At 36.5% G+C, this 17166-nt stretch overlaps 1 protein-coding gene across 1 annotated transcript; it reads left to right on the top strand.

The window, feature by feature from the left end:
* The first annotated feature begins 7087 nt into the window (after positions 1-7087).
* On the top strand, positions 7088-9879 carry LOC108668042. The gene is made up of 2 exons (XM_018155171.2): positions 7088-7558; positions 9544-9879. The coding sequence occupies exons 1-2, from the start codon at positions 7418-7420 to the stop codon at positions 9754-9756; spliced, it is 354 nt and encodes a 117-aa protein (XP_018010660.2). The 5' UTR covers positions 7088-7417; the 3' UTR covers positions 9757-9879.
* Positions 9880-17166: the final 7287 nt, after the last annotated feature.

The raw sequence follows: 17166 nt of genomic DNA, 5'->3' as shown, positions 1-17166 counted from the left end.
TGTGCCGGCCGGTGAGTGGGATGTTTGCCTCTACCACATTGTGCCGGCCGGTTAGTGGGATGTTTGCCTCTGCCACATTGTGCCGGCCGGTGAGTGGGATGTTTGCCTTTACCACATTGTGCCGACCGGTGAGTGGGATGTTTGCCTCTACCCCATTGTGCCGGCCGGTGAGTGGGAGCCTTGTCTCTACCACATTGTGCCGGCCGGTGGGTGGGATGTTTGCCTCTACCACATTGTGCCGGCCGGTGAGTGGGAATGTTTGCCTCTACCACATTGTGCCGGCCGGTGAGTGGGGTGTTTGTCTCTATAATAATGTGCCGGCAGGTGAGTGGGAATGTTTGTCTCTATAATAATGTACCGGCAGGTGAGTGGGGATGTTTGCCTCTATAATAAATGTGCCGGCCGGTGAGTGGGGATGTTTGTCTCTATAATAATGTGCCGGCAGTTGAGTGGGAATGTTTGCCTCTATAATAATGTGCCGGCAGGTGAGTGGGGATGTTTGCCTCTATAATAATGTGCCGGCCGGTGAGTGGGAATGTTCGTCTCTATAATAATGTGCCGGCAGGTGAGTGGGGATGTTTGCCTCTATAATAATGGGCCTGTTGCTGAGCGCCTGTATTAAATTTCGCTGTATGCTGTATAGCATGGAAAAATCTTGTGTTACTTTGGGTATATTAATTCGTGGATTTATCATACATGATGCAAATTGTAACCATAGTCAATTCTTAAAAAAATATATTTCCCGAATGTCAAGGTACAATGAAGAGGAATTTTATCTTGCGATCAGATCTCTCTATAGTGATTTTCATCTTATTTGCGAAACTAATCTTTAACTCATATAGCATTGCGATATTCAAGGTATATGCTAAAGCACTTAGTGTTGGTTGGAAATCGTCGTTCTTATTGATTGTACGAAATGATTTGCTGTAAAAAAGACCGCCTTGACCTGTAACACAATTACATCATCTCGTGCACTGGAAACTTATTAAATTTTACCATTTGCGCCCACTTATTGGAAGATCCATCGACTTCAAAGGAAATTTTTGTTTTGAATTTTGTTCGCAATTGTAATTTTGAAGGAGATCATGCATCAGTTGAGCTAGCGATGTAACAGGTCCTCAAATCAGAGTTTTCAATATATCGAGTCGTCTGAGTGTTTGAGCTCTTTATAGATCGTTGCTTGAAAAAGTGCAATTACAATTTCGTTGCGTATACCTTCAGTAGACAAATAGCAATCGTCGTCAACATAATTTCATGGTCACATTTTCAATACGTTATGAAATACGTAATTCTAAACAGTAACTTGTGAATCAATTACTGTCCTCTCGTTAACTTGAAAATAAAACAAAGTTCGAGAATATTAATATTTTTGCTACATTATTCTTTATTTTATTGTAGCAAAATTACTGCCATGTGATTTATTCGGAGGACAACAAACATTGGAAATGATAAATCAGACTAAAATTTAATATAACCGCATATAATAATGAAGAACATGAGTTTAAAAATAGACATGACATCTAAGCATCATAGGTAACATATGTGTATGTATCTTGCTTTTTCGATTATTTTTTTGCATTGTCATCATAGAAATATCAACTGATAATAGCCACCGCAATAGCCAGCACAACGCAAATGAATGCGTGCACGAATTACACTGAAATATATAGTTTTTTGGGTGTACCTGCGCAAGGCATCCAGTGTCCATTCACAATATGGCCAATATATAAAGCACAAGCGATTACTGAAATCAATTTCTAACGGATGAAAACGTTATATTATTCGTAAGCAGAAAAATGTACCGATATTTTATATTCTGGTCGTCTGTATAGTGATCATCGAGGACTGCTTTGCTGAACTATATAGTCGGGGAGAATCGTGAATCAATAGAATGCGACTGAGGAACTCAATGATTATTCATTATTCACTTTAATTCACTCCAAAAGACAGAATAGTTTACTCGTGCTGATGAGAAGACAACAGAAGTTATTTCCCTTTCATTTTTTGACTCATAATTTGTCATGAAAAGTTATTTGTAACCATGCATCCGTGTTTCCCTTGTAATATCCACCGTAAAATACAACGTAGTTGGTTTTCCAATTTTTAAAATTGATGGAAAATCTGTGTAAATATTGGTAAATATTCATGTTAAATATTAATCCTGAAACTGAAACTTCTTCTATAAACATGATATCAACAAATTGAATAACAAATATTTAAAGTTGAATAATTTCTCTTCTACATACGTCAGTTTACAGCTCCTATGCGATGTATACACAGATTGACTGTCAATATCAAGAAACTTGTAATGCATTAAATTCTCCGAGCTCTGTTTAATTAAAACTGCTCAGTATTCACTCGTAAACCTTTCACTTCGGGAGCATAAATAGCGAAGGAATTGCCGTAACATCGCTTTGTTGAATTAATAAAACTGAATACTGCGCACTCAATCAACGTACATGACGCTCAATGCAATTAAAAACGACGTACATTTCCATGAAGAAACATTTATGTTCTGTGAAATTGATACCTTCCATTCGAGCTGCACAAGGACGATGTATTCGAATACATACGTATTTTTTGCCAATATTTCATCAAACTTTACAGAATGGAAGCATATAATTCGAGATTTTCAATAGTCTGTGTGGCTCATTTCGTATTTCTTTAAACATTTTGCCTTCCTGACTATAGTTAAAATTGTACTATTAGTTTAGTTATTATTGCATAGTTGTTTAGTTTTTGTACTTTTATTATTAGTCGATATTAGTTTGACATTCAATTTCAACGCTGCTTGCATTCATTCCTTCAGTTGATCGTGGTCACTGAACCAGTTGAACCAGATCAATCCTTTTTGTCACCCTCGCAAAGAACTAATATTCTGTGTGAGTTTGTATCAACAAACACTGGAAAATCAAGAAAGGAATCCAATAAAATTTCGTGAAGAAATGTTGATTTAAGAACAGGCCTAAAATGACTATATACTTTGAGATTAATTGCACATTTTCCAAAGGCGTGCCGATATTCAGTTGCCTGGACACTTGTATCTCACATTTAAATGTCCACGACATCACGGCTGATCTAAAAATATGGCTACTTAGAAAAGTTAACTCATATTGTTTTACTAGCTTCCTTGTGCTTATCGATAGCCCTCTTGAATGAATAGTACCTACTAAAATATTGATTTGATTTGAAAGTTATTTTATTCAGTGCTGAAGGATTCAATTGTTCAAGATTCGGTGCAGCCTGCTTAGAAAAATAAGCGCCCGCTTTTTTATATTTCATTACAAACGAAATAAAGTAATACCATTAGATTATTTGGATGCAAGTTAAAACAACAAATTGTCGACTAGATTTGACATCACATTCCTGTTGCCCAAATAAAACCAAAGTTTGGCGCTTCCAAGTTTTATTTTCACGTGCATTTGCCTGCTATTCCCACAAATTCACACTCTAATGGCACACAATTTGCCTCGTTATTAGAAAATTTCGCGGTTTTTTGAGTGCAGGGAAGCCAGAATCGCCGTCTAACTGCACGGTTGCGCGCGGTATGCGCACGACGCTGCGCATCGTGTGCATGGCGGGCGAGGACGGGGGTTCAGAAGCAGCCTTCCACCTCAGGGCCTCCACCGGCCTGCCTAACTCTCCCGTCGTCAACCTCACCGCAGCCTCGCCGGAGTTCCTGGTCAGTCACTTGAGTAATATTTAATTACTGGCTTGATCTAACAAAAATGGCCTAAGCAAGTCAACTTGGTATCAATAGTCAGTTTTGTGATACTCAATAATCGGTTCTAATGTCACCGCAGCCTCGCCGGAGTTCCTGGTCAGTCACTTGAGTAATATTTAATTGGCTTCATATAACAAAAATGGCCTAAGCAAGCCAACTTGGTGTCAGTAGTCTGTTTTGTGATACTCAATAATCGGTTTTATACCTAACAAGATTCGTGAGATTTCTGTTATAATCATCTGGGCTTTCTGTTATAATCATCTTTTTAAATAGATTATTGCACAGTTGATGACAGATTTTTATTAAATGGGAATATATCAATTAAATAATCATTCAAGATGATTAACATAAACATACAAACGTATAATCATGTCAGCGAACTTGACCGTTTGAGCCATGACCGTTTTTAGGCCATCTGGCAATCCGTTTTAAAACCATTGATTCTATTCTTGCAGCTGGATAGTTTGTCCAGCGGTCTGCAGTACTCAGTGGAAATCCATTTAATCCGTTTTAAAACCATTGATTCTGTTCTTGCAGCTGGATAGTTTGTCCAGCGGTCTGCAGTACTCCTGTCTCTTATACACATCTAGATGTGTATAAGAGACTGGTCTACACTCGACGCAATGAGCACAGCTTTGTCCACTTAGTGGTCTACACTCGACGCAATGAGCACAGCTTTGTCCACTTAGTGGTCTACACTCGACGCAATGAGCACAGCTTTGTCCACTTAGTGGTCTACACTCGACGCAATGAGCACAGCTTTATCCACTTAGTGGTCTACACTCGACGCAATGAGCACGGCATTGCTCCAGATCGGCTCCAGATCAGAAGGTATGTGTTCGGGTCACTCTGGGGTCACCAGTGTAAAGATTGAGCTGATAATGCGGGAATAAAGGTTTTCAAGACACTCAGAGGCTAGGGAGAGGCTGGAGTAAGGTGCGAGGCAAGTTTATTGTTAACAGGTGCAAGGGCTGGTGATGAACTGACAAGGAGTAAAACGGCTATGACAAAGTTAACACAAAAATGAACTGTTTCTTAAGTGGTCTGATTCAAGAAGTCAGGCGGGATGTTGCTACACAATTTAAAAAAAATAAACTCGATCCGAAATTTAATTGCCTTGAAGGTTTATGTGTTGAGAAAATATAAAATTCGGCAGTGGCAGTGATAAGTTCAAGCTTGCAGTTAATGACGTATCAATTTACTTGGGTGTGTTCATGTGTGTACGGTTTAAATTTGAGGAATCTTGAAACAACAACAAATTTCGAAGTTAAAAGGTTTATAGGTTTTTAATAGAATGAGTATTGTCATAATTCGTTTGTGAAGCCCTTCGGGATTAAAACTTTAATAGGTATCGAATATACTCACGTTCTGAACGAGAAGCTTCTCATTTCACCTTGAATACGATCAGTTACTTACTAATTCGTTTATCCTACCATCAGTTTTTTTGCAAGATTGAACTTTCATAAGTAAAAATCTAAATAAAATACAGTCATGCATGGCAGGGTCTCGCGGCGACCATTTGATGCTGGTACACTCCATATTAAACCATGAAGTTCGTTCCGTGTTAACTTTTTTACTTCACTTCGGATGGCATTTTTCAACCGATTTAGAGGCGGCGGCGTTGCCGTTAAACAGACGCCAACGGCCTCTGTTGCTGATGCTGCAGAATTGATGACTTTGATGCTCTATTGATGCTCTATTGATGCTTTGATGCTCTATTGATGCTCTATTGAAAATTAGAGCAAAACCAGTACCAGGATATTGTCGAATTGTTAATGGCTATTTCAAAACTTGAGTCCTTGTTTAATAGGGTAAAATGAGCGACCTTGCAGCTATATTCTCAACTGACGCAAGCAATTTATAAAAGGTAGTCGACCATCCATGACGCAGCGTCTCGAGTGGCGTTTGCTCGGAATTCAAATTTTGAGGTAATCGGAATTATGTTTTCGTCTGAGTTTTTGAAATTTTATCTCAACGAGAAGCTGGATAATTTGACTCCGGAGTTCAGTAAATAACGTGATTATGGCGAATATGTGAGGGTTTTAACCACAAACCTGGCAAGTGAATTTCTGGGGATAATGCAGGTCGCTTCAAAGAAAAAATATATGAAGAATATTACAAGTAAAGCAATTTGGATATTAAGGTTTGTCAAAAATGTATTTCAGGGCTGGTAAAACAGTAACATAAACGAAAGAAAATAATATTCCAACACCTTGTGGATATGCAAGTGACGTTAAGGACTAAAACCCTTAGAGAGAAAGTCTTGAGTGAAAACCTCCTAATTAGTTGGATTCTTCCCAGAATGACTGGAATGGGGCTAATAAAGTAGAAACGTCTTGAAGATTTTTTTCAGTTGACATCACGGGCACATCTGAGCAACTGAGTTGTTTGATGACAGCAACAAAATTCTTCATGTGTAGCACTAATGAACACGAATCTTGTTAAATAATTTGATTTGTAGTAATCTGGCATTCTACGTATATAATTAAAATTAATTGTGGAGAAGGCTCAATACAAGTGTTATTGTTAAATTAACTAACGTTTTCTTATGACGGTTGAATAAAAAAAATGACATAAAATTTCGTGCGACATATAAATGCGATAACGGATTTTTCATGTTTTTATTCGAAGATAGAAGCAAAATGTCCGGCCTTGATTTATACGGCGATCCTCGACATTAAGTGAAATTTTCTATTAACCTTTTTTTACTGGTTTCCGAAGCATTTTAAAAATTATAACGAACAATAATTTTATCCATCGCGCGAGTTCTTCTTATTCGAAGGAAAACTGATCAGGCAAATCGGTAATTGAGGTAATTCAGTAGGAACTTATTATACAGTAAGAACTAATGATATTAAACTATAATATTAATGCTCAATCAGCAGGCATAATATTTTGAAGTTAATGCAAAAACGATGTTATGCTTGCAGTTGGTCCTTCGGAAGCCGAGGTTCGCAACCCAGGCCAGGCGGGCTCAGTTTCAAACACCGGCAGTTCTACGGGTAGTTTGCTCCCTCCATCTTCAGACTCGGAAGTCTCCAGCAAACAGAAGCTATCAGAACGCAGATTTCATGCTCTACTACCTGTGGCACTGGGAGTTGGAGTCGGACTACTAATAGTTGTTATCATATTGATAGTTCGTATAACTATCCGAGTTAGAACTCATGGAGTGAGAGGAGATCAACTTAACCTGGACGGAGATGATAACTCAGGACGGCTGGTGTGTTCTTCCCCACGCTTGCCGTCGCTTGAGTCCACCTTGGGGACTTGTGGGACTAACCAACATTGTGATGAACTGCAATCTCAACACACCGGCAGCTGCAGTGACAGGGATATTCAGGTACACCATACCATCCACCAATGCCCAGCGAGTCTAACGCCCCAATAACACTTACAGGAATACGAAACCAACAGCCACCGTTACGGCAGTCATCGTGCGACAACAGGTTTTTCAGAGGTCATATTACCGATGCAAATTACCAGAAATCCTCAACTGCTGGCCCCACATCTCACCTAATTCCTTCATCCACATCCTCATCCCCCATACCAAGCCCCCAGTGCGCACAACATTCCCCTGGTATTGGACCTGCCTTACAAAATGATCTTTATTGTTCATCTACTTTACCTCGACCAGGATCCAGCCAAGCGGGCAAGTTTCAACAGCAGACCTATCGTTCACCAATTAATAGTGCAATGAATAAACCCCAGCACTATTGTCATCATCAAGCTGGTCAAAAACAACAAATTCCCGCAGAACAAACATGCGAAAGTTTTGACTTCCAGAGAGGCAGGAACGAGCCGGAAATTTCTCAAAGGATCAACGCCCGACATCAGGCAAGTACCAATTATCAGTCATTAATCCATTATTATTTTCCTGCTAAATGACGAATAAGCTCCCACCAATAATTCTCAATTATTGATGAACTCTATTGTGAAAGTCTTATGGAATAACTTCAGTACGAGTTAAATAATTTAATTAAAATACGAGTTAAATATTTTAAGAAAGGCCGCATGGGCTTCTGTAGAGAGATTTTCATATTATGGTTGCAAAAGCAAGTTATATTAAGTCTTATTTCTTGATGTATTCATTTACAGGCATTAATAAAATACTTAAAAAATTTAAAAAACACGTTTTTCTTGTGGACTAAAAAGTAGAAAATAAATTATGGCTCGCCCCAAAAAACGTGTGTCGGGCAGATTTATGATTAAAGCGAAAAACACACGAATTTTGGAAATTTGATGGTGAACGTACAGTCCGACCCACGTTTCTTTGGGGCGAGCCATAATTTATTTTCTACTTTTTAGTCCACAAGAAAAACGTGTTTTTTAAAAGTTTTTTTAAGTATTTTATTTTCTACTTTTTAGTCCACAAGAAAAACGATTAAGATTTGATTAAGTATGACTTGACGTACGTATCGATGATACGCAGCGTCAGCGCCTGCTCGTCTATAACGTGAGCGCCCGCACGTCATACTATATATATATATATTATATATATACTTTACTCAATTAAGCTAATTTAGGTCTCTAATTGCTAGTTTTTATGATTGTATCTGAAATTGTTAGGCGAAAATAGCCTGCATGCTAAATTTCAGATCTCTAGAGCAATCAGAAGTGGGCTAATTTTCGTTGTCAATGTTAACAACAAACAAACAAACGCGAAGCTGAGTAAAGAAATACGTGTTAAAAAATCATTACTGCGATTAAATTTCTGAGTCTTCGCCTAGTTGAAATTTATTAGTGAAAGCACATAAACTAGGTAATCAATCATATAATTTTAGTCATAAATTATTCTTATAAAATAAATCAATTAACTGGATCATTTTCATTATAATTTCTCAACACTCAATAATAAAAGTTAGGTCTTGCTTCTCGCAATTATAGAAGGTTGATATGCATTGACTGCAATGGCGAATCCTACCTCATAACATGAACAATTCTACTCAACTTGTGTTGAGTATAATTGTATACCAATTGTTGAATTATTGTATACCATATCGCTACTCAATTCTCAGGCGTATTCCACGCGCTTAAACCACCAGTGGCCGCCTACACGACACACCAAAGCTCAGGCGTGCCGGACAGGCACACGATACTTGCCACACGACAGGAAAACTATTCGATAGCCTTAAGATCCATTTGATAATTGGATAGTGCTACTGCATTCACTTACTGAGTATGTAGCATACATTCGTACGGTTGTGTATGAATGGATCTTGAGATTAACAGACTTAGCGTTAATATATTGGTTTATGTGCTTAACCGATATCGAAGCGCCAATTAATTCTGATGGTTGATCGCTCTAAATTCAGAACAAGAGATGACGTAGTTATTCTCAATCAAGTGCCTCTATATATCACATAGTGCTGCTATATTAACCTTAGCCCATATTCCTAATTTCAGTGGACATGTATTACGACTAGACCCCGAACACGGCTATTTATGAATATTTTTGTTTATGAACCTACACAACACAACGACTGCACCCCGAACTCAGTATTAATGAACATTTTTAACTAAGGATCTACATGGCATTACGACTGCACCCCGAACACTGCTATTTATGAACCTTTGTTTGCTTAGAACAAACATCGCATAATGACTGCCACCGGAAACAGCTATTAATTAACGTTTGTTGTTCATTTTTATGGATATATTTTTCGATTCGCACTCAGTTGCCAACCACACTGTTTAATCGCTGACACACCGATCTGAATTACTGGCGAGTGATATGCGAATCTTCCTCAATAAGAAATTACACAATTTAGTATCCAAAAAGACGTTTTCTTGCCTAATTTTCCTCCATTTGCTGACACCAGGCTAGTCGTTACAACGACTGGCGTGGCGGGCAACAGTCGCAGTCTCAGCTGCAGATGAGACTGAGTCAACAGGATCTGTTGCACAACTTACCTGACCCGCCGCCGCCGTTCAGAGAAGATTACATGTGCCAATCAAGCAGCCATGAGGAGGCATCACCTGTTGCTAATTCTTGTCACCATAGAAAAACAGATAACAAGGAAAGCTCTGTGTGATTCTGCTACTCGGTAGGGTAATAGCATATGTATTTTTTGCAGAGAGGCTGAGCTCACTGATATCACAGATAAGGTCATTCACGAGCCCGTTTGTTTTGTTTGTATTGAATCAAATTCTTGTCCTTTTGATCTCTCATCTACGTAATGAAAAGTAACTTGTTCGTGTAGAATTATAAGCGTCAAATTGTTACAATTTATTGTTCTTTATACAACAATGATGATTTCCTGCATAATTGTTTAATTAAGATTTAATTTTTATGACGCTGATGACTCTATTTTATTCTGTCTCATCTCGCACTGACTGAACATATAACAGACGAGTGCGAATTGCAAAAATGTAAGAAAATTTATATATTCATTTTTTAAATTTAATTTTGAGTTGCATTGAAAGGTAGAATGTAGCTATAAACTTTATATGAAAATTTTTCGGAAAATGACGAGGTAAAATGTTTCAGAAATTATTGTTCTATATTATTGTTTGTATGTTTCATTCAAATTTAATTTCAATGGCGAGTCTTAGCTGCTCCTTTTGTCTTTAAATAGGCTTAGGTATAAAATAAATAAATAAAAGTATCTATCCCTTATCAAATTATATATATCAATATACGTATATTATCCCATCGAAATAAATTAATGATTATTATGGCACAAATGTATTCCATTGATGTTTAATCGTGAATCTATAAATATTTTATACACATTTTTATTTATGTGCTAGAATCGTGCAATGGGGACTGAAACTGAAGGAAAATCTGTGTTCATCACTAATACAATAAATGTAATTAATATGCGACGTAAGGTTAGTGCCATAACACAAAATTAATAATTGTACCCAATTTACGAGTTAACGTACATTGTCTTGGTTGATTGCAATTGGGAATACCTCAACACAACATGAACAATTTACCCATGTTGTGAGTTAACGTAGATTCTATTGGAATATTGCAATGTTTAATTCCGTATCGATGTATCAAAAATTATACCTTGATTATATATTATATTATAAAGTTGTAGTATTATTATTATACTGTAATTTTATAATCAGTAATTATACTATTATTTTATACCAGTTAATAAATCAACTTGTTAGTATTGTTTGATTGCTCTATGGTGGATAATTAATTATTTAGTGGTTGATATTTACGAGACAACGGTTGATTAGTTGAAGACGAGGAAGACTGGTTCAGAAAATGCACTCTTTGCCCGCCCATGTTTAGGTAATTTTGACCTATTTTTGCCGGACAATGGGACGTGTCTCTGTGTTACGTCCGTTCTCTGCTAGTGTTGGGTAAGAAAATGTGTCACTATTAGGACAATTTCTTCTGAGTGAATTGTGTTTCAAAATTACTTAACTGAAAGAGTTTCTCACAGTCCGCGATTTATTACAAACAACAGTTGTATTATTTAATCTTAATTTAATACAAAAAATAATGTCGTACGAAATAAAAATACGAAAAAATTCCGTAAAATGTTATTAAATATTGAAATCAAAGTATATATTAATGGTAATTATTCTTAAGTCGGATTGGAAAGAGAATTTAGCACCGATTTGTCCCAAAATATGAAAAAATTGAATCGTAAATAAAAAATTGAATTGGATAATTGAAAATAATGCAAGTCCTTATATTGGCAGCCAAAAATGACTTCGTATCTACTACTGGCAAGCGATGACTTAAGATCTTTGGACTTGCCGTTGATGATGTTAATTTCCCTAAGGTAGTGCTTGTGTTACACTCAAAATAATAAGTGAGATTTTACACTGACATTGAAGCTTATCTTTGCCCACGCGTGGGCCATCTTTATTCTGTTTGGCTTGAGAAAAGGGCGTATTACTAATGAGGGCACTTTATGCACGCCCTAATTAAGGGCGTGCATAAAGTGTGTCACTTTTTGGACAGCGAGACCTTATTTAATTTATAATTGATTGTAAATTATTAAATTGGTGACCGATATACGAGTTAATACTGATCAAGAAAAATTCTAACGTGGGACTCTGATAATGATAAGTTTTTATTCTCATCAAAATCACAGTAATTGTACACATGTAGTTATTGCCCCTCCATGACAATAATGCTCAATATAATGAACTAAAACCTAATGCGGGAAAATATCGGATATTAAAATTAAAGAAATATTCTCACTTCATAAAATTAGACAATCTTCGATTCATTGATAGATCCACTGTCTTGTATCTATATATCAACAGGAGAATATTTCTGAGGATTATATTCATTTAGTTATGAAATGTAAGTCAATCATTATTAATTTTCAATATTTCCCCCTTGAATTAAAATGATAGGTGAAAGTGGATGTGACTATTCGTGGACTGATAATTTATCAATATTTGCTGTACGACAGTGAATATTTTTGTAAAGTTGAATATATTAGTGGACTCCCTAAAACGCTTGTTATTTTCCCTGAATTTATTTGTTAAATTCGGTATTTATTTTAAATGATATTTTAACACCTAATACGAGTTTTAAACGAAGTAACTGGAGCGAATTTAGTTTAGGCAGTCACGCTGTTTAAACGGTTACCATCAGCAGCCCCACGCTGTTTAAACGGTTACCATCAGCAGCCCCACGCTGTTTAAACGGTTACCATCAGCAGCCCCACTCTGTTTAAACGGTTACTATCCGCAGCCCCACGCTGTTAAAACGGTTACCATCCGCAGCCCCACGCTGTTTAAACGGTTACCATCTGCAGCCCCACGCTGTTTAAACGGTTACTATCCGCAGCCCCACTCTGTTTAAACGGTTACTATCCGCAGCCCCACGCTGTTAAAACGGTTACCATCCGCAGCCCCACGCTGTTTAAACGGTTACCATCCGCAGCCCCACGCTGTTTAAACGGTTACCATCCGCAGCCCCACGCTTTTTAAACAGTTACTATCCGCAGCCCCATGCTGTTTAAACGGTTACCATCTGTGTAAACGGTTACCATCCGCAGCCCCACGCTGTTCAAACGGTTACCATCCGCAGCCCCACGCTGTGTAAACGGTTACCATCCGCAGCCCCACGCAGCCAATTTTTATCAGGAATGTAGTAGAAAAAAAATACTATTATTTAAACAGACAGATTACCATAATTAATGGACTATTCCATCCTAATGATTAAATTCATTTTGGAAACTGGAATCCTGATCGCATTTTGCATATTGATAAATGTTTTTTCTTATTCTGATAAGGCAACTGTAAAGCCGTAAGGCATGCTAACCATGACGCAAGAAAACCGCCGTACTTGAAAACCATCGTTTATGATAACCGTAGTATTTGATAACCGTCATGTACGATAACCGTCATAAATGATAACCGCCATGTATGAAAACCGGCAAGTATGATAAAGGGCATGTATGATATTCTTCGTGTAAGATAATCGTCGTGTATGATAACCGTGATGCATGATGACCTACATGCTTGATAACTATCGTGACGGTTACCGTCACTTATGATAACCGTCGTGCATGATAACCGTGGTGTTTGATAGCCGTCATGTATGACAAACGATGTTTTTGATAACCTTCATGCATGATAACCGAAATGAATGACAAGCGTCGTGTATGACAACCGTCAAATATGATAACCGGCATGTATGTAATTCGTGCTGTATGATAACCGTTATGCATGTGTATAGTCGTGTGCGATAATCTTCATGCATGATTATCGTCATTTATAAGATGCGTTTGATCGCAGTCAATGTGTTATTGGAAATAATAAAGTTAACCATTTGTATTAGCTTTCAATAATGAAATAATATACGAGAAAAAATCTTGAAGTACATAGCGCTTAAGTAGAATGCTTAAAAATATTTTTTCATCTAAATTAATTTAAACTTCATGCAAAACACTGCCCAACTAGGTGACTTAGAGTTCATTAGTCGGATTATGTCTGAAGGCTGCAACATGAATGCAATTACATTTCAAAATTCGAAATTTAATCAGGCAAGGGACTGAAAAAGGTAATTTGATGCAGTTTGCAGGACATGATTGCATCAAAATTCAAAACCTATAAAAGTTATGTCCTTGCATGAGTTCATAAAGATTATATTAACAAAATTTAAACCTTAAAAATTCAAAATAGGAACCTTCAAATGCTGCATAAAACAATAAAAAAATTGTGTTAAATATGAATTAGGAAATTTGTTCAGGATAATTTATGAAGACGCATTTTTTTCGTTTTGAATATTATTTTAAGCCACTCCCTTATGGTTCTGCGACCGAATTTCATGGCATTTCCCATCAACTCTTTATATTGCAGGAAAGATAATTGAATAACAGTTAAAAACGGTCTTTACAGGCACTTATTTGATTTTTTTTTCTAGCCTCGTTCGCAAGTTTGTCCGATTCCTTGTCGACCTCAAGATTAATTGTTTTTGCAACTCAGAATGCAGTCATTCTGAATAATTAAGATATGATAAATCCCGTCGACCCAAATTCCATCATAATAAATCCATGTCAAAAACCCACTTCTCTCCCACTTTTCAGTGGCTCCATTTTGCCACTCTGAACATGAAATATCAGCACCCGGTAATATTCAGACATGTTCATGGTGCCAGGCTTAGAGCATACGAGCACACAACCAAATGCACAAACAATCTTCCACGCAATTTACCATTGATTAGTTAGGTAGACATTAAAATGTAAATAAAAAAATTCTCTTATCAACCAGAATATTTTAAAATGAATAACCGAATGGATTATATCAATGTACGAGGATTGGAGAAAAATATGTGTGAAGTAATGAATTGCGAGTCAGGAAAGAAACCTCCACACAATGCTCATGTTAGTCAAATTTGAATAGAACGAATTCACACCAAACCAAAACGTCTAATTTTTTAATATTAGGGAGGAATTGCACTACAGTTTCTCTCAAGTGTCATATTTTATTATAATTGTCACAAATCAAAGAAGTGTCATGAAAACCTTCTTATAAAATTCCCAATGAACACATTGGAGATGGGTCACATTTTTAATGACCTTAAAAAATATTTCCAGCAATTTTTATGTATTGCAAAGAAAAAAGATTATAATTATGTAAGCCTGAATTTCCTAGTCATATTCTATCTTCGTGCTTCATGCACTTGTGCATTAATTAGCCCACGATATCGATAAGCGGAGACTGACGTCACTGCGATGGAATCAAGAATATGCCATGACGTTATAACGCTTTTCGATTTTATATCGATAACAAATATGTAGTCAAAATGATACAATCTATTTCAATTTAATGATTTATTTTTTTATATATTTGAATTTATTAAATTATTAATTCAATTTTATTTTATATTTTCATTTAAATATTTTAATTTCATGAATAATTTAATTTAAGTAAATTGTAGAATAACATACAAACAAAATAATACATTCCCTAATAGCTGCTTAAACAAGACTAGAAAACAAAGTGAATGCACAGAAGCAATATTAGGAAAAATATGAGGAAATGTAAATTAGATTGTATACGCGGCGCTGTAAACCCTTCAGAAGAGTGACTAGTCCTGTTCGTTCACGAGGAGTAGGTGAGTCAGGAAGACAAGGGTGGATAAGCGGTCCCAAAGGCGATTTTAATACACTCACTGCAATCAATTTTAGAAAAAATTGATTTAGGAAGTTAGCATGTGAAATTTTTTGATGGATTTTTTTTTACTTTCAAGTGCTCTGTTATATTGCATTTGCTCCAGCGAGCCATGATTCACTTTTATATTACAGTGAGAGACTGCAACAGCATGAGACTGCAACAGCATGTCACCCTGACCCAGTTTGGTGTATCAGCGTTTCTGATACGCCAAAGATGTATTAGTGCTATTATTATTAATATTATTCTACGAAGCATTTATCATGGCGTCTGGTTGAAACGAACATAGAGGTCACGTCACACATAAGATTAATAGCAAGCGTTCGCTCTCTGCTTGTGCTGTGGGTAAGAAAGTGTGTCGCTATTGGGAACTTTTGAATCATTCACTTTTATGAGTGTGTAGCGATAAACTTGACACCGTTGACTTGTTGAATAATAACGCCAATGGAAATGAAACTGTCAAATATTATATAGCGATGCGTGTTTATTTTATTATTAATTTAAGGGAAACACGTCTATTCTTATTCTATACTGAATCAAATAATTATTAATTAATACTAAGGAGTCGAATAATTTTTCACAGCACATCAATAACCTTTTCATTCCAAACTCACCGATATCGAGATAAGTTTTTTTCCATGGAATTGAATGGAAATAGAAAACGCCTGTGAATTAGTTGATTCTGGCAAAGCGAAACGAACTCCTTTGCTGACGAATAGTTACATCACATGAGTAGTTAAATATTCTTATGCAGAAATTATTATTGTTTTTTATTATGATCGTTTTATAGGAGCTCGTTTGATCGCTTTTAAATCTGATAGATCTTTACGTCTGCGGATGACACAAATCCGTGGTCTAACTTATCGCACTTTGACTGCAAAAAATCACTTATTAAAAAAAGTAAGTTAATTTTTTTCTAATTGCTAACAAAGTTGGATCCGCACACTTCGTTCACTCCCTGTTATGTTGAACGTAGCTCCAATAATTTTTTTCAATTGGATTTCTGAAAATTTGATTGATGCGCATTGTGCATGACAGACTAATGCTCCACTGCACGGACAAGTAATTTAGATCACAGCAGGCATTCAGAGAGATAACAAAAAATTTAATTTAATTATGCAATCACCGGAATGGGTGAGTCTTTGTCTGCTTGACTAGAGTTCTTGGTGAGAAAGTTTCGGAGAATATGGCGCATCCGTTTTGTATAGAATCTTTATTTGTTTTCTGAATAACTGAAAACTCACTAAGGTCAAAATCAAATTCATGTTTGCAGTTGTTTTTTGAATAAGAAGGGATGAACAGAAACTGCGTTTGTATGTTTAGAGCTATTTCCCCTTCTAATATTTTATCTCAGATTTGAGGAATTTACCATTTAATAGTCTATTAAATTCACTGTTGGACGAGAACAACATTATTAACATGATAGGCGGATTAAAACGTTGGCAAACGAAACGATGAGATGGCCAGATCAACTTTGGAGATGTTGCTTGTCGATAGTTGATGATTGTGGGGCACATATTTTACTGCTCAAATCTGAATTAGAACAAAGGTCTTGAATAACAATTCTGGGATCGCTTTAAACTATTCAATATTAGAGGAATATTGAATACATCAGAAAATCATCTATATTGGTTGAAAATATTTTGGTTATTTCGCCCTCTTCGCAAACTATTTTTCATTGTCAACTAAAAATATTAAATGAAGAGCCATTATTTTCAGCATTTTTTCAACGCTTTAATTTCCTAAGCAAAAACATCGCACCTTGACGCAAGCTGACAGGAAAAGTCTTCCTCAATTTAAGCGGTGTATTATAAAGTTTTTAAAATCGTTAGGACTTTTCA

The sequence above is a fragment of the Hyalella azteca genome, unplaced genomic scaffold, assembly GCF_000764305.2.
Source record: "Hyalella azteca isolate HAZT.00-mixed unplaced genomic scaffold, Hazt_2.0.2 contig16054, whole genome shotgun sequence".
Taxonomy (NCBI): Eukaryota; Metazoa; Arthropoda; class Malacostraca; order Amphipoda; family Hyalellidae; genus Hyalella; species Hyalella azteca.
Note: the sequence above shows the minus strand (reverse complement) of the source record. Positions and strands in the feature narration are given on the sequence as shown.

Excerpts from the sequence above, each read along its gene's own strand:
- LOC108668042 (XM_018155171.2), top strand. The coding sequence starts at position 7,418 with ATGAATAAACCCCAGCACTATTGTCATCATCAAGCTGGTCAAAAACAA. Across the intron at positions 7,559-9,543 it reads GGATCAACGCCCGACATCAG|GCTAGTCGTTACAACGACTG; the intron begins GCAAGTACCAAT and ends TGCTGACACCAG.